The sequence below is a fragment of the Homalodisca vitripennis genome, chromosome 2, assembly GCF_021130785.1.
Source record: "Homalodisca vitripennis isolate AUS2020 chromosome 2, UT_GWSS_2.1, whole genome shotgun sequence".
NCBI classification, from domain to species: domain Eukaryota; kingdom Metazoa; phylum Arthropoda; class Insecta; order Hemiptera; family Cicadellidae; genus Homalodisca; species Homalodisca vitripennis.
In genome coordinates this window covers 72,924,310-72,947,552 of record NC_060208.1, presented here as the reverse complement: position 1 = coordinate 72,947,552, position 23,243 = coordinate 72,924,310, and the positions used below count along the sequence as shown (strand labels likewise).

The window sequence follows — 23,243 nt, the reverse complement described above, 5'->3', positions numbered from 1 at the left end:
TATTTCGTAGTTAAAGAAAACTATTCTTGTTACAATTTTTAAGTCAATATAATCGTTGTAAACCTTAGAAATTTTTCTAAGGTTTACAACGATTATATTTATATTTTATTTATATTATATTTTTTTATATTATATTTTATTTGTATTATATTATATTATTTATATTTTATTTATATTATATTTTATATTTATAAAAATAAACTTTTTTATTTATTTTGTTACTAAAAGTAAAATTCTATTTGAATTGAATTTTATTATAATAAGTTATTTTTAATTTCTCGGATCGTATAAGATGTCTTTTGTTTTGTTTTCTATTATAAATTACATTTTTATATCAGAATATATTATTGGAGCATATAAACTTTACATAAGTATACATTTTATTGTGAAATAATGTGTTTTGATTAATGTTCCTTGAGATTTTAAAACTTTATTTGTTTTAGAAATTTACGTTAACTTAAAAATCCGTCTATTTGGCTTTCTGTGAAAATATACAAATTTGCACCAGAAACATTAAACATTTTCCGAGTCTTCATATAACATTTGTTTTTAAAGAATCCCCTGCATATCAGTGGTATGAATATTATATGTAAAAGAGGTTCTTGTGGTATAGTAAGTAAAATTTTAATTTTAAAGGTTTCAAATTTCCATGTAACTCATTGCCCAGTATACCGTTACCCAGCAAAACAAGATCAAGGTCCATGTATAAGTTGAAATAAATTAAATATAAACCACTACAGTGTGAAAATGTGTATTTTGTCATTCGTGTACAAATATACGCTATAAATAGATTAAACGTTTTTAACAGATTCACTGCTGCGGACGCACACTTCTACTAACCCGGCTGTCCTTAAGTCGGTACCGTACACGACTGGTGTTGGTTGGACTATAGTTATTAAAACTAATTAAAGTTTAAATTTAGCCTTCAGTACAATTCTAGTTTTTTAATTGCCCGTATACAATAAACCGTAAGTACAATACACGTAAAGTACAGAACTCTATTTCTAATGTGGTTTAACAAATTGTATGTTCTATTGCTATGCTAATAAGCTCAATATTAAAATATATTTAAACACATTGAAGTAATGTTCGTCTTTCTTACTTCCCTAATGGCACTTATCCAAATTTCTCCTTTTCTTTTATTGCCAACAAGAAGTTGATGTAAGAGTAAAAGGTGCCCATGATCTGTTAATGACAAAAATACATAATAATAACAATATTCCTTTTTTACTACGTATATATTATCATTATACTGCTTACTATACTCTTCGTCTAGTTTTTAGTGCGGACCACGAGAGAAAAATATGAAAAAATAACTATTTTTTATATTTTTTATTAAATAGAAACTTATAACGACATTTTAAATGTATAATACATCAAATAAAAACATCTCCAAGTGCACAAAATAATGTTTTGAACAAAAATGTTGACCACGAAATATAAAAAATAGCGTTATTCTGTTGTTGTAGTAGCATATTACTTAAAAACTGTACTGATTACTACTGTTTGTGAGGTTGGCTAACCTGGTCTATTACCAGTTGCCATTATTGTATAAACTGTGGTGTTTATTGTATGTCGTTGTATGGTTCGGTATCAAAAAAAATTGAAACATTACTCACTATTATTGTAAAAATGGGATTTTTAAATCAGGTATAGAATACAGATTTACTACGGTTTGGCTATCAGGAGAAACACCCATAGTGTAGAGAGCACGGGAAAACACATTTGGGCCTTGTACTACCATAAGCTGTGGACTGATGATGATCCATACCAAGGGCGATGCCCTAAAGGTGAACTAGTTTGTACAGCTACCAAAAGGCTGTTGATGTTTTTACGGAGAAAAACTCACAAGTATAATATTCCAGCTCTCATAATGGAGTTTATAAAAGTCTTCAAAAGTCTTTCAGATAAAGATTTATTTAAAAAATATCTCCATGGTAAGACACAAAACCCTAATGGAAGTGTCAACGCAGTGATTTTGTCGCGGTTACAAAAAATTGGCTTTGTAGCCATAAAAACCCATTTTAGTAGAGCTTGATGCTGTATCATCTTTTAATAGTGAAAATGCAACTAAATGTACGGTTTTTTTAAAAATTAGAACATTAGAAAAAACACAATCATCAGCATGAAGAAAATGGATGATCGCAGAATTCAGGATTTCAAACGTAACTCATCAGACATGAAAAAACTAGCAAGAAAAGTTAAGAGAAAGTTGAAGAACACTGAAAACCCAAGCTAGGCCACAAGCTGGCACATTTTAAACAATAAAGGTACTTTTAACATAAGTATACATTCATTTTTGTGATTTATTTCTTTCATCGACATTTCTCGAAAACTATAATATTATTTTTATAATTTGGTGCGCGTTTTTCTCAGGAACTATAACCAAAATATACCAAATTATATGCGTATAACCAAATTTTTATCACATATTTCAAACATCATGATGCACACTTTAACACAAGGAAATTACAAAATTACTTTTATTTTTCAATTTAGAAAATAATTAGTACAATTTTCTTACATAAAATTTGAATATATCTAAAAAAAATCATTTATGTACATTTTTTCAAATCCACGAATTAAAGTGTACTACTGTATGTAAATAATACATGGTAAACATTTTATTGAAATATCTCTAACTCATGGTTTCTAAGAAAACTATGCACCAAATATACTAAATTAACGTGGAGAAGATACAATCCTCGTGGTCCCCTTACTAAATAGCAAATAATTCTTTTGAATCAAACAATACAGGAAATTAATAAACACATATTAATTATTAATAAAATAAATGTAGCCAGTTTTGTTTCCTAAGTATTCATAGAAATATTGTTTTACATGTCCCTTCATTAAAACTTTAAAATTCTGATGTTCCGATAAAGATGTCAGAGTGTAATACAAGTTTACCTTAGACTTTGTTGCAACAAGTCTGGTCCTCTTGTCTTACAATTATGTTTAATCACGAGGTCAATAATCTAAACAATGTCGTCACGTCCTTTAGATTCAATACTATGTCAGGAATAAAGTCGCATAAATGAATTTTACACCATTTTCCATGTCGATATGTATATTGCTTTAGTTTGGGTGTAAAGGGTACATTAGTATACTTCAATTGCTTATTTGAAAATATCTTGAACTTCATCAAGTATAACAAAAATACATACTCGTACGTTATATGATATGGGACTAGCACGTTTCGGTTTTAATTGAGGAGTTTTAATTACTTCCAAATTAGAAGCTCCAAACACCATTGGAGCTCCTAATTTGGAAGTAATATTCTTAATATTATCTCTTTAATAACAAATAATGAAGAAAACTATTGAATAAACCAACAAAAGTACTCTCAACATCACTACAGTGTGATTCCAAGGTAATCTAGTTTTTTGTTTTTTTTTTATATATAAAAATACTTATGCAAGTATAACTCCATTAAGGATTAATAATGAATAATTGATTAATTTGGATGAAATTCGATTAAAACTGTATTTATTAGTTTCAAAATTGAGTTTCACAAATTTATTTCCCCTCCCAACCAAGAAGATAAAAACTTGTTTACTCTTTATCTAATTTTTATTTTTGTGGCTAATATGAATGTTTCCTCGATTTATAATAATTGAATATAATTTGAAGGATTGGGAAAACAGTCCCAGTTATTTGTATATCTCATGTATATTTCGTAGGGGTTATTCGGTTTCAAATACTTTGATGATCGCTTATAAAGGATTCCTTTTGAAATTACTTCCTAAAAATAATTAGAAATGTATAATTTCCTTTAACTTTTTTTTAAAAATAATTAGAAATGTATAATTTCCTTTAACTTTTTTTTATGATAATATTAAAATTCAATCACTATTTTTAACACCTTCATTGCGGGTATATAATGACTACTGCACGAGACTACTGCACCCTAAGACGTTCGTCGCAATCAACGTGTTAAAACAACTACTACAAATCTAACTGAACAGTGTTATTCATCTATAAAACGCTATTGATTTATGTTATTTCTTATTAGAATTCCCTCCCCCCTTATTTATAAAATTATTTTTAGCCTTTAGGTGTATAAAACTCAGCTCAATCCGCAGTTATTCCAAGTGGTCTTAATGTTTTAGTTACATTTCTTAGAAATCTGCCTATTGCAAAACTTGTTTTTTAATTTTCTTTACATCGGCCCGCAGTTCTCAAAATTATAATAAACCAAAAGTGTATATATATATATAATATTATTTTATATATATATATATATATATATATATATATATATATATACAGCAAAGTAGATTATAAATTGTCTTTTTTAACCACTTTGGAGCCATTTTAAATTAAAATGTAAATTCTGTCAAAAATACTGAAAAATCTACAAAATCGTGTGGTAAATTTTCCTACGGCTTTTTAACCATTCAAAGATAAATGAAATTTTTATGTAAAACGTAACAAAACGTGATCTAAAAAACTAAAACCTACAGTTTCACCATTTAAAATTCTATGTAAATATTTGTTTGAAGATTCGCATAATGTCTTTTTAATTTTTTAAATCTAAGAATTAATAATAAAATTTAACGATTTTTTATAAATTTTCAAAAACTCTATGAGAAATATTTCAAAATTAACAAAATTCTTTTTAATTTTAAAAAACTAAATGCAGGGTAGTTTAGAGAATTAAAGCACTTCTTGAGAGAAAATAAAGCCATCTCTAATATTACAAAAATTACAAGATATCAATGAAAAATTATCTCTTTATAAATTTGATTGTTTGTTGCGACAAATGTTAATAGAAAATACAGTATAAAAAAGTTAACAAACATTCAACATATATTGGTTTAAGGGACACTAGACATATTCAAGATGTATCACTTAATGTAGTTTAATAATTTCTACGAAATCTCGAACGTTATTGATTGATAAATTATACAATTAATTTGAACGTAGAAATATTTTTGTGGGCTTAAAAATGAAAATATTAATAAGACGTCTCAATATGGCGGCCATTCCTGCTTACGGAAACGTTTAAACTCAACAAAAATTAAAAATGATACTTTTTAAACAGTAGACTTATAAAAAACTTTTATTCTTGTGGTTTGGTCAAAGTTAGTTTAGTAAAAGTACACTTAGGCTATGTCTCCGTATGGTCTTAAACTCTTTGTCTGGTTGTACCAGAATTAATCGTACATTACTGCTCTATTAGGTATACTTACAGTTGTAAAGGTTCTCAGGTTGAGTGGATATATGTGGCCAGCTGTCAGTCGTAGAGGACGTGTGACCACGGTCATCATGACCCTGATACTGTTCTTAAAACTCTGTCTGGTTGTACCAGAATTAATCGTACATTACTGCTCTATTAGGTATACTTACAGATGTAAAGGTTCTCAGCTTGAGTGGATATATGTGGCCAGCTGTCAGTCGTAGAGGACGTGTGACCACGGTCATCATGACCCTGATACTGTTCTTAAAACTCTGTCTGGTTGTACCAGAATTAATCGTACATTACTGCTCTATTAGGTATACTTACAGATGAAAAGGTTCTCAGGTTGAGTGGATATATGTGGCCAGCTGTCAGTCGTAGAGGACGTGTGACCACGGTCATCATGACCCTGATACTGTTCTTAAAACTCTGTCTGGTTGTACCAGAATTAATCGTACATTACTGCTCTATTAGGTATACTTACAGATGTAAAGGTTCTCAGGTTGAGCAGGTAGATGTGGCCAGCTGTCAGTCGTAGAGGACGAGTGGCCACGGTCATCATGATTCTGATACTGTTCTTGAACCTCTTTCTCTGATTGTACCATACGTAATCGTAAAAGGCACGCCGAAGGTTGTCAGACTGAGAATGTTCATGTGGAATACAAATGTACATATTATCAAGTGGAAACATAGATTCTTTTAAATTGACTCCTAAGTTTTATGTTAATAGTTTTAAAAACTATCTAGTTCATATAATTGGTATTTGTGATCTGCTATTACCTTTACCTTTATGTGAAAGTGTGTCAGACATAAACCGGACTTATTTTTTGGAAGTTTATTGATAGAGAAAATGCAATGAATTTGGTAAACTTTTCTTAAATCAATTAATCTGTACGTGGTCTAGCATTGTCAATGAGTGGAATTGCCCTTTGTATAGACACGTCCTGCCATCTTTGACGATAGGCCACTTTCACGCCATTAAGCAGTTGTTAGTAGTACACAGAATTCATTGTATGCCATTCGTATAGACAACTAACGAACTGTACGCCTTTGCAGTCTCAAAACACCCTATCAAGGTTTTCCTCTGCAGGCAGACGGGTCTTAGTTTTTTGCAGTGCTTTTCGTTTGCCAGTGGTTATCAGCCGTTGGAAAATCGTTAATACAAATTTAGTATTAATTTTAGTTAACTCAAGGTACAAATAAATGGGTTAATCAATTGTTTTAAAGTAATTATTTAATAAAATAGCGCTTACATGAATGAACTTACATTGCTTACGAGAAACATTAAAATGATACTACTATTTTAATAATACTAAGTATGATACAGAATTAAACAATTTGTAAGATTATACTAACGTGAATACCATGAAAATGGTCAAGAGCTACAACTCGGTTATTAGTAGCTTTGACTCAAAATACAAAACAATATTAAAAACATTACACATTAAAACAAAATTATACTTTTAAAACTTGTGCGTGTTTGGAAATTAGGGCGTTTGTGAGCGTTATGAGGCATAGTGGGTTGGAACGAGTACTTCAGAAAAGTTGGATGTGATTCAAAAAGTTATTAACATAACATTTTTAAGGTGCATTCTGATAGGAGGGGCGAGCCAACTGTTTAAAGCCACTCGATGACAGAACATGTGAGCTCAATTTGGCAAAGATGTTTCATCAATGCTTGCTAATTATCAAATAAGAAACTAGCAATTACAATGGAGAATTAATATTCTAGAAAATATAAAGTTGTATATGTATTGGCAATATGCTATGATATCCAGTGTGCCATTGATGCGTACGCTAGCGTTATTGAGTCAGAGACTCACGAGAAACGGTAGTAACCATTGGTCAACCAGAGTGCAACCATGGTTCGGTACAGGTTGGATCCTATGTAACTACCGCTAAAAGTGATGAGTACTTTCCTCTTATAGTGTGTACTTTCTGCGTCTATGTGCGTATGAATTACATATGTTCTATGTAAATAATGTTCGGCATTTACTAAGAATTACTATATACTCGTACATACACGTACCTCATCTTCTATCATCTGTCCGAAGTAGCAAGCAAAGCCTACCATCAATAATGATCCGATACCACCATTTACCAAGTAAACCAGATCCCATATCGACAAGGTGGTTGCCTGAAACATTTTTTTCACTTAATAATGTCGTATAGTTGGTTTTACGACCAAATCAAACAGAGACCTAGCAACAATGCAGAATAAACAGCAATACATTAGGAGAAAATGGAAATAGATTTCGCCAGGGAAGGCTGGTAGTGGTAATATTACGTCTTCATGATATTAAACTCTTTCAGGGGCCAGATGATAATGTATCAGTTAAATAAACTCTTACTAACTACTTGGCAAATCTACCTTACACCAATATTTCATCAATTTAGCAAAATTAATTGATTTTAATTATCTTAATTGCGTTATGGACATAAAGAACTATACTGATTAAATTACTATATTAAAATAATACCAACAGCAAATTATTAATTATGTTACCTGTACTGCTTGAGCTAAGGCCAGTGCTGAGAATAAAGAAGAGGCCTGGACGAGGAACAAAGCAGGCAATGAATAGCAGGCGTTCATTAGATTGACTCTCCTACAAAGGACAACCATATATGATCAATACGTTTAAAACTTCGCTCACTGAACATGCCTTATTGTATTTTACTTACTATTAAATACACTCACAACAAATGACATTAATTCCTTAGCCTGACATTTCAACCAAAAACGATTAGTAAGGATTGTAGTTATGATGAATCGTACAAGTAAATATAAGAAGTAGTCACTTATGTCGGTCGGTCCTGCTACTGCCTTTCCATTTTTTCATATCCATCCGTGTTGTTCATCATGATGCAATTGTGCAACCACCTAACATCTTAAGAATCCTCGTGACAAAAAGCCTTCGCGAGTTCCGTGTTGTACACTATAGTCATTTACATACGAAATACAAAACAATATTCCACAATTTATACGGGAATTGCGGAAATATCATCAAGAGATATCTAAATTATCTGTAAAACACCAGAAACACAAAATTTCAATTAAATATTTTTATGAGTTACTTCATGGGTTAAATACTAAATTAAGTTGTACACTCATGAAAATTTTAAAAAACATTTATATTAAAACTCAGTTTATAAATTAATAAATAATCCATACTTTTGTAAAATTTGTTTTTTTTTAACATTCATTTAGGTAGCGACATTATTTATTCTCTCTGTGGAAGTGTGGTTCCGGTGATAAGATCCTTCTCAATCCCCACCTCATCTCAAGAACCCTTTTGATATCAACTGAAAAAGGATATCCTACTTTGTAAACTACGGAAAACGTAGAGGCTAAGGAATTGGTAGGTTATATGTTTGGGAATTATGTTACATCTGCATTTTGAGATTGACTGTTAAAGCAGGAAGCTTTCCTCCTACCTCCATTTAAAATCTTTACTATTTTCAATTTTAAATAAACACTTTTATGTTTGAAATAAATGTTATACTTTCTTTTAAATCACGTTTGACATTATGGTCCTAAAACTCATGTAGAGTGATTTTCTCAGTCTTGCGACCGTTAAACAGTAATAGTCTGGACCTTTTCATGAATAATTATTTTTAAATGTGTTCAATGACGTTTTAAAATCCACACGTGCTCAGAGTTATTAAGATAGGAATTCTTAATTAATTTATATATAATAACAGTTGTGGGTGAATATTAAACAACATTTCAGCTTTGTAGAACAACTATTAAAATATTTAGGTTTAACCAATAGGACACATACCTTCACATAACATAGTAACTTCTTACACTCTTTACGATTATAAGGAATTTTCACAACCTTATGATTAAAACATGAATGATTATCCAACATTTGCCACCACTTAAAATTAATCTATTTTCATTTTTTTTCAACTATTCTATTCTAGATTACCGTTAAAATGAGTTGTTTAAGAAAGAGTGTCTATTACTATTTTGTTAAGTTTGAAGACAGAATAGTTATGAGTGGTTTACATACATTACGCATTCAAATACAAACCTTATTATTCCAATATGTTTCTCAACAAGCTGTTTCAGTAAATTTCTTCTGCATTCCTTATATACTCTTGTCTTATCTTGTTCCGTGACTTTTTCTAATGCTAGTATTGACATTTCCTTGAGTCTGCAGATTGTGCGTGATAACACGATACCGTCTATATTCCTCACGTCCTCTGCCAGTAGTCTTAACCTAAGTTTGACATTTAACGCTGCAAATGTTACCGTCATGTGGAAGCTTAAAAATATCCCCACACCAAAACATGAAATGATACTTATCGAGTAAGCAATGCCGAAGACTACGTAAGATTCTGTGTTGAAGGGAATCCATCCGCAAGGCAGTGGAAAATCTCTTACTTTTGTTTGTTTTGATAAAAATCTGAGAGCTACCAACGGTTTGATTGTTGTAATTACGCAAGAAACAATGATATATAAGTTTATAATAAAGACCAAACCGATTATGTTAACCCACTTCTTGTAGTTTTTTAGTTCTCTGACTTTTAACTGGTTTCCTGCACTTATTTTTATAGGTTCCAAAAGGTTTTCAACCAATTGGCCAAACTCGTTTCTATTTATAAACATCACTATAGAATTCAGGAGAAAGAGAACTAAAGCAACTCCTACTGCTAGCTGATCCATTACATCTGTTCTTGACACTTTGTGCAAGCTAAATCTGTAAAGTGTTGTGCCTAGTGCAATGATATTACTCATAATGGAACAACTGATCCACATGTTAAATTTGCGAGTCTGAACATCGTAGCCCACAAGAAACTTGAACAGTCTCTGCAGATGCGTCAGGAATGGAGATTTTTCCATGCTGACTCTCTGTAACAAACAAAGACATCATACAAAACATCGCAGTGGTAAAATTGAAACATCCCACGTATGTTAAGTCAAAGTATTTACTATTTTTAAGGGGAAAGACCTCTATACAATCACCTATAATTTCTGTACAGGTTTATATTTTTCTTGCTTGCTTACTTAAATTTTCTAGTAAAAGAAGATGATAAAAAACTGAAGAATTGTGCTCAAAACTTTTTTTTAAGATCCGATGGACAACAACTTGTCGTACGTCTTGTAATCTCTTCGTGTTGTAAGTAAGTGTAGAATATTTCTAATTAGTTGCTTCTTTGTTGTTATTATGTATTATTACGAGTATTTGAGTTAAATCAGCAAATGATCCAAGTCCAAAAAAATCGTATCACCTAATTTTAAAAGTGCTAAATACATTTCACTATTAGCGATTGGAAAATGACTGTAATATCTTAACTGTACTCAGATTTCAAACAAATTGATTGTTATATAAAGATTAATACTCAAGTACCAAGCCATTATTAAAATAAGGTATTATATATTAACACCAGTTATGAGGTATAATAGGTTAGTGAAGGGACGGTACTTGTGAATCCGGGAGTATTGTATGTCTTTGGCGTATTATTTATAGTTGTGTTTCGAGTTTTGAATGAAACAAATCACGTTCTACGTGCGACTTTGTGTAAGTATAAGTTTTATATTCTAATTACAATTTTCGTATTATTTTTATCTAATTAGGTTTTAATTTTACAGGGAATTAATTTATTATTATTCTACGACAATTAGTCAACTGAAACTTTGAAGCCTAACTATATTATTAAGGCAGGATTGCAAGACTGTATAATCAGTTCAATCAATATTTTGTTTGAGTAAAGGTAAAGGTAAAAGTCTGAAATAGAAATTTAATATCAATATTAAATAAATTAATACATGAAGATTTTAATGTTTGAAGTAAATAAAATAATATGGAAGGAATACAGTACCGTGTATTTATAAATTAATATCGGGGTTTTAACAAAGTAATTTTTTGCATATAATTCAAAATTATAATTCATCAAATTTAAGTGCTATTTAAACAGTTTTGTTTGTTATCACCTGTGCGCATACTGACGCAATGTTTCCTCCACCATCCGTTAGAAAGCGCTAGTAGCAACAATGACAACCGTGAACAGAGGATTGCTTGTATTCTGCAGCTTGCAAAGACCGAATCTGTATTAACTGTGTGACGCGCGTTCCGTATAAAGTTTGGTAGTGACCCTCAAAGTGATAATAACATCTGTATGTAGATGGTATCATCGGTTTGTAAATTAATGGCTGGAAGGGAAAAGTATGGTACGACCCACGGTTAGTGAAGAGACATATTGACAATGTGCGTATCTAGGCATCAGAAACCCCTCACGAGATTGTACAATTGCAGCAGCGAGATTGCCCTAAATTGAATGTTTTGTGTGCCATGTCTAGGCGGAAAGTTTATGGGCCTTTTCTTTGGAGAAGGAACTGTATCTGATTTTCTTATCTTGATGCTCTAGGACTATAGCTATTTCCTCAATTCGAAGAAGATGAACAACAGAACTTATTTCGACAGTAAAATGGTGTACCATCTTACTGACATAACTCAGCAAGTAAATTGGCCGCAAGCGGCCTAATGACAGCTTGTTTTACATGGCCCCCACGTTTACCCGACCTGACGCCATGTGATTTCTACGTTTGGAGATTCATAAAGAATTGTGCGTCCGCTACCAGCTGACCTAGCCGACTTGAGGAACAGGATGAAGCAGCTGTTGCAATCAGACTCCAGACACATTTTAATTAAAGTTTAGGTGGAACTGGGTTATCGACTATTACATTTGTCCCGTGTGACGAATGGAGCTCACATTGAACATTTGTAAGCTTGTAGGTATTTGAGTTGCTTTTTAATTATTCATGTATTAATTTGTGAGATAGTTGTAATTTTATGTTTTGTGTAATAAATGCTACAAAACATTAAAATTCCGATATTGATTATAAACGATCGGAATAATTATTTTTAATTTTGAATTTGTGCTTACTGTTAGAAGAAGTTTTTACGTGGTATAAAGAAGTTTCCAACGAAGTTTTAATTTAAACTTTATTTAGTTAGGCTATGATTAGAAGAGAGAATAAGTTGAATTGTTTTTAGTAATATTAAGAAAGATTTATTTTCTTTGAGTTTTATAAGAAAGTTAAGTTTAGTTCGATTTTGAATTTTTGATTTAAAAAGTATTTAAATTAGTATTTTATAAAAGTCCTTTATGGGGAAAGGTTTTAGAAAACAAGTGGTCCTCTATCCTTGGTTTTCTAAAGAAGTTTTCTATAGGATTTAAATATATGTAATTTAAATTTTGGATAAAGATTATTTAATTCAATGGTAATTTTAATTTGGAAGTTTAATGAACTGTAATTTAAGTACAACCCTTTTTTAATCATTTGAAATTATCCTCTTATGTATTTTCATCAATCGTCAACATTAAATTATTATTTTAGAACTAGAAATAGAAGTGCAGATAAACTAATAAAATGTTTTACTTTAGGGAGATAAAAAAGAACTATATGATAACCCCTCATCACAAAACAATTATCTTTTATCAAATAATATTTTAAAGAATGCATTTCATCAAATTCAAAAAGTTGATTTTAAGGTTTTAAGTTTTTTATAGAATTTAAAATTATAGAAAGTTACTAATTTATTTTGGATTCCAAAAACATAAAACACTGAAAAAATACTTAAAGATATAAAAAAAGTCGTAAATAAATAAACAAAACATTATAAAATTTAGAAATTAAGGAAATACAAATAATTCTTGTGTGTGCGCGTGTGTTTTGTGTGAACAGTATATATGTAAAATACATTTTAAAAATTATGTAAATTCTTTATTGAAATTTTGTTATTTACAGTGGGGAGTTGCACATTTTGTAATATATAATGATGGCAAATGTCTCAAATCCTATTATTCTTTTAAGACGATAAATTCCAAACAACGTGCAATTAATTATTATATTAAATAAAATATCTTTATTCCAATTAATTATTTCATGAATTAGGATAGTTCAAAAATATTAAATTAAAGTTGTAACTATTATAATATTCCAAAATGTGTTTGTTAGGCCAGCAGGTTGTCATTTGTTCAAACTAAAGATAATGAGATAATTTATACGTTTATGAGATTCTAAAAATTTTCGAAACTTGTAAAAATGGATTATCTATAAGCTAATTGTATCAACTGTTGTAAGTGAAAGTGTTGAAATTGAAATAAAATTGGTAATTTATTTTCAAAATGTATCTAATCTAGTGTTATTTAATTCCCCCGTTAAAGTTATCGACGCTGTGTAATATTAATTTTTGAGCTTATTTCTAAAAGCACTTATTCATTTATATCATGCTTGATGATGAATTTGTTAAGATCGTTTTTGGTCTTAATCGTTAAAGCCTTTAAGATCTTTGATTTTGCTTCTGTGCAGTAGTACATGTAAAATCCCAATTAATGGCGGCTATGGAATTTTTAACTTGCTAAACATTTATTTACAACGTACCCTGCAGTATGTCATACTCTACAAATAACTCAAATAGTTTCATTTTGTACATTTACAAGTTGACTGACATGATAAGAGTGTCCCAAAGATATCCAAACGCAATGTGTGTTAATAACATAGACCGAGAATTATGTTCTTAAACACTTATTGGATATCACATCTCTTAGATTATTGGATAAGTAGGACACACTACTAATTTTATTCGATGAATAATTAATCTAAGTTTATACTGGTATCTATATAAGATTCCATATCAACAAAAATTTAGCTCAGGAATAAGCCTTGCACTTTTTGATTTTAATTACGTACGTTGCATTCTTTCAGACATAGAACTATTTCGGTCGATCAAACAATGACAATTTCTCACCAAAGAAATAATTTTCGCTTCCAAAATCATCAGTCTGTTTAGAGTGTTTCTGACTCTTTTGTATTCAGTTTTGTGTTCTCTTCCAAAATCTATTTCTATCGCTGTTCTGTTCTTTAGCGATTCCACGTATTTCTTTACTTCACCAAGGAAAATGCACACATAACTGGTCTCTGTCCCCTCTTGGCCAGATTCTCGAGACATGAGGACGTTCGTTCCTCACTGGGAGCGGCAAGGACAGCCCCAGAGCCGAGAACAATCCAAAGATGTAACACTAAGCACCTCCATAGAACTTCGCAAGGCAGTATGTACGACATCCATGATGAACAGTACGTCCAAGCGAGTTATACCTCTACGGTTGAAGTGGATATCATCCCGTGAGAGATCCCTTTTGATAACCAATCGAACCAAGCCTCATCAAAGTCCACATAAAAATTATTGCACATCAAGAATAACTTCAATCTAGAAGAGCTTTGTAGACAAAATATCACGCCTAATTAGTAATAGTGGTCAGATATAATTTAGTATTTAGAAACTGGTTATAACTGTAAGCAATAATCGATCATAGCATGAAGAGCATTACGCTTCCTGTGCCCTTAAATATATCCTGGACCTCCATTGTAACTCCTCACAATTTTACCAGCATGAATGTGAATACGTAGAGCTAACAACTATTTTTAATGTCAATGATTTTAGCTCCCGGACGATATCCTACATATGATCTCCTATTAAGTCACCTATTAACAAGATATCATAAAGTTCCCTAGAACGCCGTTTATCAGGACTGTTATGTGTTGATTTTAAGTTTACGGGAAAGATACCAGTGAGATCTGAGGAAGGTCGCCCCATGTTGACTTATCCTCTCCATTACCTCCGCCCTCAGATAATTTACTTCGGACTCTAGCACTACAATGGTTGTCGACATTTACTTCCAGCAGCTAAAGCTGAAACCTTTTTCTCACATAGTTTTGTAATTGGGTGGTTTTTGAGTTTTTCACTGAGATGTTTTATTTCTTTTTCAAAATAATCCTCAAGTTGAAGCATTGCACATATCTACAGCTAATATCTAGATCTACAACTCTTGCCTTCCGCTTATACAAGGGTTTGTTTTAAATTATCTATTGGAAGAGGTGGTCTCATCTCTTGGTCCCCTAGGTGACCTGATCTCAATTTATTGCATCTAAGTACAGCTTAAATAAATTATACGATACATCAAAATTGACATGCAATTCGAGGGGAAATGCAAATGCGTATTCTAAATTTAAGTCATGCGTTCAATTTAGAAGAAATTTTACGCTCTTTTGGTGGATTCCACAACAGGATTCAGCTATGCTTCGAAAAACGGCATGGATTTGGAGCGTTTTTAATATATGAAAACTCAATTTACTCTCCGCTTGTTCAGCATCTGATAACCGCCGCTCTCACTGACTTGACAGAGATCTGGAGTCGGCGTCTGTCTGAGGAGGTCCAGTTAGATGGAACAGTGGTACGATTTCAAGAGCACTCATTGCCTAGATATTCCAGTAACTCAAACATATTTCACTTGAGGTATATGTATAAAGGTACATAAGTACATAGGTACTTAATTACATAGCCAGTATGTTGGCAGTCAGTTGGCGAAATACGTCGTTCAGAAACCGTACCATTCGCAATAGGTTCGCTCCACAAAGGTGTGTGAACCATAATTGTCAGAAGGGATTGTCTCCTTGTGGGTCGTTCTACATCTAAAGCAATTTGACCAGAACAATTCATTATTATATTTCCACAGTGATGTTGCTGCTAAGAAAAGCAGAACCGTCAATCAATAGAATTGACTACCTGCAGGTGAAGTCATCCCTTGCCATTTGTAAGCCTTTGGTTATGGGAATTTTAAAACAAGTAACATTTTAGTGATACAAACACTTTTAACTAAACATGTTATCACTTAAAAGCTCATGTCGTGAAGTATCGAAAAATTATTATTTTCAAATAAGTACATACACATGAGTGGAAATAAAAAACTATATCCTATAAAATTTAGATCGCCATGTTGATAGAAATAGAAATAATTAATTAATGCTGGTCTTTGCCAAAATATTTATACCTTGAAAATTATGTACAACATAACGTGTGGTTTGTTTGAATTTAAACATTTTGAGATTCTAGTATGTTTTTTGAAACATTCTGTATTTTTGCAACAATGAAATATTTTTAAACCCCAACTCTTTAGGTTTGATTTGTGGTGAATCCGTTTAATTTTAACCTCTGCAGTTAATCATTGGAGAACAATCTGTATAGATCGATCTAGTCTTCTTAATTAATGTCAACTACTTGCACAAACGAAATGTAATCAGAATTGTACCATAAAATGGTATAATAAATTCATAAAATTATTTGAAAAGCAAAGTGTTAATAAAACAAATATCTAAACATATCGATTAATGTATATTTCTTAAATTAAAACAGTTATGCTATTCCAATGGAACATCGTGTATAATTCTGATTGTTAATACTAGCTTATCTTAAACTCATGGAAGAATAAGTAAAAGAGAACTCGCCAAAACGAAATCTAAACTGTACTATTGATATGCCACGTGGACTGTACGGTGGGAGAAAAAAACCACTGGAGTGTTAAAGATCAAAACTTTTTATTCGATTTTAAGTTTATGTCTTTATTATGTGTAATTTTCTGTGATAGCTTTTCTTACAAGCAAATGTTCAGTATTGAATTCCAGCGTAATGTATGTTTGAGTTTTTTTATAAAATGTTTAAAAACCCTGAAAGATAGGTATTTTATTATATTGTTTTAAACGTATATCGGAGACACTTGTGCAGCTTTAGAGGTCTACGTCCGAAATCCGCAAGACTGCAGATCAAGAACTCATTGGTACTGGCGGTTTTTAAATACAGCTATTCTACATACAGTAGCAACATATCTGTGAAAAACACAAAAATAATCCAAAAAATGCAAAACAGCGCTGTCAGATTTGTTTACGGCCTGAGACGTTATGATCATGTATCTCCCTATAGGGCTGCAGCCAACCTGTTTCCAATGGAAGCCGTGTGCAGGATAAATAACGTTATGTTTGATTCACAAGGTCCATTGGTAGTCAAGAGACCAAACATGTAGTTTAGCTATGTTATGTGCGTATGTTTCATCAAAAGATGAAAAGTAAAATAGTCAAAATGTAACGTTAGTTACGTGTAATGTTACGTTAGTTACCCATCTATTCAAAATGGATACAAATGATTTAATTCATTAAATAAATTTTAAAATCAAAATATTTGGTTAAGCGAAGTTACATATTCTCATTATATCTACTGACTTATTTTAATATTAGGGTAACTGCAAGATTTAACTCCGTACTTCGAAGGAAATTTGTGAAATTATTTCTTTTAGGCTTAAGGCCGGCTCTGGAAAAATTCTTGTTTATTTGTATATAAACATTTCTCAAACATATTCTCTTCAGGTAATACAGCCATTACAAACAACGGAAAAGATAATAACTCTGTCCAATTTTGCAGTTGGCCATTGTGTATGGGCTCATTTTCTTAGGCTAAGCTGAATCTAGAAATTTCGAGTCTATGATCTTTAGAAGACCATAAATATATTGTTCAATAAAGAGCAATCGTTTATCAAGAAGTCGTGCTTGGTTAGGATGTAAACTATTTTTCTGAAACTTTTGACCATTGCAATTTTTACAAAAAGAGATCGAAACCCGTAATTTATTAAATGTTGAAATTACTCGAGCTGAGATTACTAAAATTGTAAAGATTTAATGAGGCCTTAATGCATGTATACTTTTACAATAAATATTTTACTAAAAATGTCGTCTCTAAAAGCTGGTTGGGAATTAGCCCTAGTCGTCTGTGACATTTTCATACTAGGCCTAACCTTAATACATTAATGTGGTATACTGTTTTAAAAACAAAATAGCATCTAAAAATTGAATAGCAAAATAATATATCATTTCGTAAAATGTTTTAAGTATTCCTGTTACCTTCTGTCCCCTATTTTTCCTCATCAGAAAATCATAATATAATATTTAGTTTTAAAGATGGATTTATTATGAAATTACAGAAAGACCTGTGTTTACATTAAAATATAAACAGCATTTCAAGAACTGATCATATGAACCTATAAGTTTACACCAATAAATATAATTTTAAAGACTAGTACGGCATATGAAGTGGTTATGGACCACAACACAGACGTCTTACCTCCGGAGATCAGACGCGAGTGTGGTCTAACCTAGACCCTCGTCCCCCTATATACTAAAGAGCAGCTGGTACAGGTACTTGATTATTAAACAGGTAAGGCAGCGGTCAGTTCCGTTTGTATTTGAGTTGCGTATTCGTTATTTTAAGCTGTACGCCAGCCATTGTGTCACGCAATAATGTTCTTGCAAAAAATTTCGCACAAGAAATTCATAGAAATGTCATTGTCAATATATAATCCTGAAATTATACGCTATCCTGTATGTTTTATACCATATTTACATTTTTTAGGTTGTTTTAGTCGTTATTTTTGTTTCCAATTAAAACTTCAATTCAATCAAAACTTAAAAAAATTTATCAAAACCGTTTGGGCAACCGCTGTTTTTGGCCCCAGGTAGAAACTAAATTTGTGGCTGAGCGTTACCGAACCCTTTTAAATTCGAGGGGTTAGACAATTTCCATTTATCTCTGTCCATCTATATATACGATGGCTGTCCGCACGATATCTCAAAAACAAAATGACCTCTAGTGTTGAAATTTTTTAATGAAGCTTCATTTATACATTGGCAACACTGAATTCGATTATGTTGCTGCATGTTACTCCATGGAATTTGAGTATGCGTTAGCTATATATTTACATTTATTTTATTGGTAACCATGATGACAACAAGGAAAGATCGGAAATAAAAATATTTATTAATTTTTTAATCTAAATACATTACTTACATTTCTTTTAACTTGTTACATTACTACCATGTGTATCTCATTCACTCACATAATACTTAGCATAGTATTACTCATGTTCATTGTATTTGTCTATATTTATTATCAGCAGCAGTTCCTTGATTTTAAATTCAAATAGGTAGCCTACACTTATTGTCCTATGACAACTACAAGGTGTATGCAGGCTGGTTAGGTTAACTCGAAAGGATGGGGGACACATGAGTGGTGAGAGTGAGTTTTATGAATTATCAAGGATGACGATTTTGACGATGATAGGAAACGTCAAGGAACGCCAGAAACTTTTAAAAATGAAGAATTAGAAAACATATCTATAAGATATTTTCAATGTCTTTAGGGCTAAATAAACGATAAAGTAGTTGTTTAAACATTATGAGTGTAATTTTGGTTTACACGTAAAAAATGAGACAATTTTACATTAAATACATGTCAAAAAATGTTACCAGCATTTAGTAACAAAAACAAATATGTTCACAAATATAATGTCCTTTCAGTAAATTTACAAACAAAACCTGAAAAAGTCTTTTTAATTCGAGCTTTTTAATAACGGTGTCTGGTCTTCAAAGTATCAGTTTCTGGTTGCATTAACAGTAAAGATTCTAAATTTCCGTTTGTCAAAGATTTAGATCGCTAAATCTGGTTTTTATGGGTTTCAATTTAAAGAGACTTAACGCCATGGAATGGTTAGAAGAAATGTATATACTTTTGAAAGTTCTGGGTATTTTGAACAGTACATTAATGTTGTAATATAGTTTTGTATACACACTTGATGCAACTGTTTCAAGATGCCGACGCTTTGAACTGGAGCTCATGGTCATATCAACATCTTCTTCTTCTTGATCATCGTCATCATCACGGTGGTGATTTATTTTCTCACGCCCTAGGCTCTTAGATGTATTTAATTATAGAAAAGATCAGCCTAAACTCAGGAATACAATTAATTAAGACATTCAGTTTTAAGGTGTAAATGATTACATCTATGCTAAACAATTCTTCCATTATTGCATTAAATAAAAGCCCCAAGTGCTCCCTCAATTTCAACTTGGGTTCTGATTTGTTTCGGACGGAGTTTATGCGATCAGGGCGCCTCCAAAACACCTGGGGCCCACCTGCAGCCAAAGCCGACCGATGCAGTGTCTGTGTGGTCCCCTTTACCGTGAATTCATCAATATACTATTAAATTTAAAATTTATAACAATTTCAAACATATATAGTAATGATGGTGTTAACAAATTTAATTCTTTTAACTCATTTTTCAAGAGTCTCAATTACCTACGCCCGCAAGAACACGAACGGGGCTCTTTATTGTAATACAAAAATTCTATTCATCTGTGTTAGAGTAGCCACGTCTCAGACCAATAAACCGTATCTTAGGCGTAACTCGACAAGAAAGCAATGAATAAGTTTTAAAAATGCTGTGATACCTGGCAAGTTGGCAAATCAGGAATACAGATAAAGACACAGATTGGAAAAACTGATTTATATGACTATTCTAACTGAGGTAATTATATATATGTAACCCTAGATATTTAACACAATCATTCTGTGTACAACTGTATTGTTAATTTGAATGTTAGGCCAATTTATCTAGAAAATGTTATGCAAAAACAGTTCAAATATAAATTTAGATAGTTGATAAATATGCATAAACAGATCGTGAGATGCTATAATTTAACCCACGATGAACACACATTAATTATGGTAAGAGTATGTGTTTCTGTAGTTTCAAAGTTTGAATAGCATCTATTTTAAGTTCCAGTAAGTTGGAATCAATTATTTTACATTGGGAAGGGCAAGTATAAAAGGGCAAGGCATAAATACACGCAATATCAGAGAGAACGGTGCGTTTGGTTTACGATTGGTTTGGTATGCTAATTGTGTAGGAAACATATCATGAGAAGAACATTTAAGCCCTAAAACATTGCAAACTGGCTGATCTGAAGTTGAATTGAAGCGGACATCGATTTGAGGATCAGTTGATTGGTGGATGCACACTTGCGAAGTTCGAAGCCACCCTTTCCGTGACGTAGACGTAGTTGGTCTTAAGAGCTTGAGCGGCTAGTGGATGATTGTGTCCTTCATCTTCGATGAGCTCTTCAATTACTTTATTCGCCAAACATGGGGAACATTTCATACCATAAGTGACGGTTTTAAGCTAGTAGATTTTTAAGGGCTGTGTCTGCTCTTCTTGCCAGTATGTTAGCTGGAATCGCTGATCATTAGAATCGATTTCTATTTGCCGGAACATTTGTTTAATGTCGCAGGTAAACACGATTTCTAGAAGGCGAAAATGAAAAGTAATACTTGCTATTTCAATGTGTAATTTAGGGCCTGGGTGAAGATTTCCATTTAATGAAATATTTAATGACTCAATGAGAGTTGAAAACAATTCTAATTTTATTATATTTCATTACTCCGTGGTGAGGGAGGAAATAGTCAGGTTCGTTTTGAAGTGGTGTGGTAATCGGTTGGTTGCATGTCCACTGTTCAAGTAGCCATTCATGAAACTAGTGCATATTTGTTTTGAATGTGACTAGCAAATGTTCTCTTTTGCGGTGTGTACATGTATAGCTTGAGGGAGGGGCATATTTTCATTAATGTATCTTCTTTTTAAATGTAATTTTCAATTTCATGTATTTAAATATGTTTAAACCAACTAAAAATCATCTCCCTAAAAACTATCCAGAGTTTTAAAAATAGTATAATTTTTTTTCCATTTCCTCAACATCAAACACCTAAATATGAAATTTGGTAAAACGGGACCTTATTTTTTCGTACGAAGAACGCTTAAAGATACGCGTTTTTGGTAGAACTTATTTTTTGTAGAAACACTTTTTTTACTTGCATGTGCAATTATTTCTATTGAAAATATAAACCTTATTTTTGGACTTTTTAGTAAACTAGGGATGAAGATAAAACTCTAGAATGAAAGTTTTCATGTAATTAATTTATATACACTTCAAGCATATTATCAGTGTTGGAAAAATTACTAGTAGGACAACGTTTAACAAAACATGTTCTAACTTGGATAAACTGTTTCAAAAGTTATTTAAAATGCAATGCTTTCCCCGCCTACACGAAGACAAGAAGCAATAATTTATTGCACTCCTACACGGAACACCAATTACGTATTGACAGATGGTTGCATTGTCATATCGAGGAGGCGGAGTAGAGGTGAAATATTCATTCGCTATATTCCTGCTTGAGATATCAAATTGGTGTGACAATATTACAACAGCTTTCTTAGTTCTATATAACTTCATATCTTGCAACTTACAACTAGGAACGCCTGCAGTATAATAAGAGACCACCACCACAATAGAATTACATTTATTATTATCTAAACTATAGAAACAAAAATGTTGACACAAATGAGGTTATATAAAAACTATCTACGTTGTGTATCTATAAAATGTAACAAACAAAACAGCTAACATTTAGTTACTTTTTACTGTTTTTAAGGATATACTATGATTCTATTGTGGTGGTGGTCTCTTATTATATTGTAGCTGTTTTGAACTATTAATTCTTATTTGTGTTTATTAATTTATTGTTTATTCAGAAATTAAAAGGACTTTGGCACGGTTTTCATTGGATAAACAAAATAACAAAAGGCTTGTAAAACTTTTACATGAGTATGAATGTGTATTTCAGATAGATACAGATTTTAGATATAGATATAGATACATATTGTAACATTATTTTAGGGGCAGATTTAAACACAAAATTGAAAGAACCAACATTAAATTTATTCAACAACTAACCAGACTGTTATAATTTGGGTTAGACTTGAAGTAAAAGATAAGCACAGATGTAGTTTTATGCTGTGCCTAAGATTTATTCTCACTCCCACAATCAATAAGTTGTTCAAAATAACTAAATTATGATAACAATTAATTGTGTTGCGTAGGAAAGATAAGTTCTGATGTGGTATCAGTCTACTACCAACAGGTTAAGCTATATTGGATTACAAGTTAATAAAATATAACATTATGTTTTCACTTTGACCTGACTTTGGATCAAGTCTAAAGAATTAGTTGGTTTAAGTTTAAGCCTTTTGAAACTAATGTGTTCAAGTTCAATAAGCAATCACAAACAAAAAATATTATGTTATCTTTACTACTTTAATCACAAGTCTCAATAATCTCGAAAATCGTATAATATAGTGGACACAAATAGACAGTGCGGGGTGGGACGAACGGGATCTGCCCTCCTCCCCCCCCCTACAAGAGATCCCGTTTCAAAATTATACAACCGCCTGACTTTCTACTTTCGACTAAATATTTTAGAAGTTTGAAATCAGTCATAATCAAACTCATAAATTCAAACTTTGTAACTACCTATTTTAATTACTACAAACTACG

At 31.6% G+C, this 23,243-nt stretch overlaps 1 protein-coding gene across 1 annotated transcript in view; it reads right to left on the bottom strand.

Annotated features, from left to right (window-relative positions):
* Positions 1-272: 272 nt before the first annotated feature.
* LOC124354161 (ran GTPase-activating protein 1-like) overlaps positions 273-23,243 on the bottom strand; it is a 50,857-nt gene continuing 27,886 nt past the window's right edge. The window contains exons 2-5 of the mRNA XM_046804421.1: positions 7,689-7,788; positions 7,212-7,319; positions 5,667-5,822; positions 273-1,185 (exon numbers count right to left, since the gene is read on the bottom strand). Coding sequence (XP_046660377.1) covers positions 1,117-1,185; positions 5,667-5,822; positions 7,212-7,319; positions 7,689-7,775 — 420 coding nt within the window. The 5' untranslated portion in view covers positions 7,776-7,788 and the 3' untranslated portion in view covers positions 273-1,116. The remainder of the gene's footprint in view (positions 1,186-5,666; positions 5,823-7,211; positions 7,320-7,688; positions 7,789-23,243) is intronic.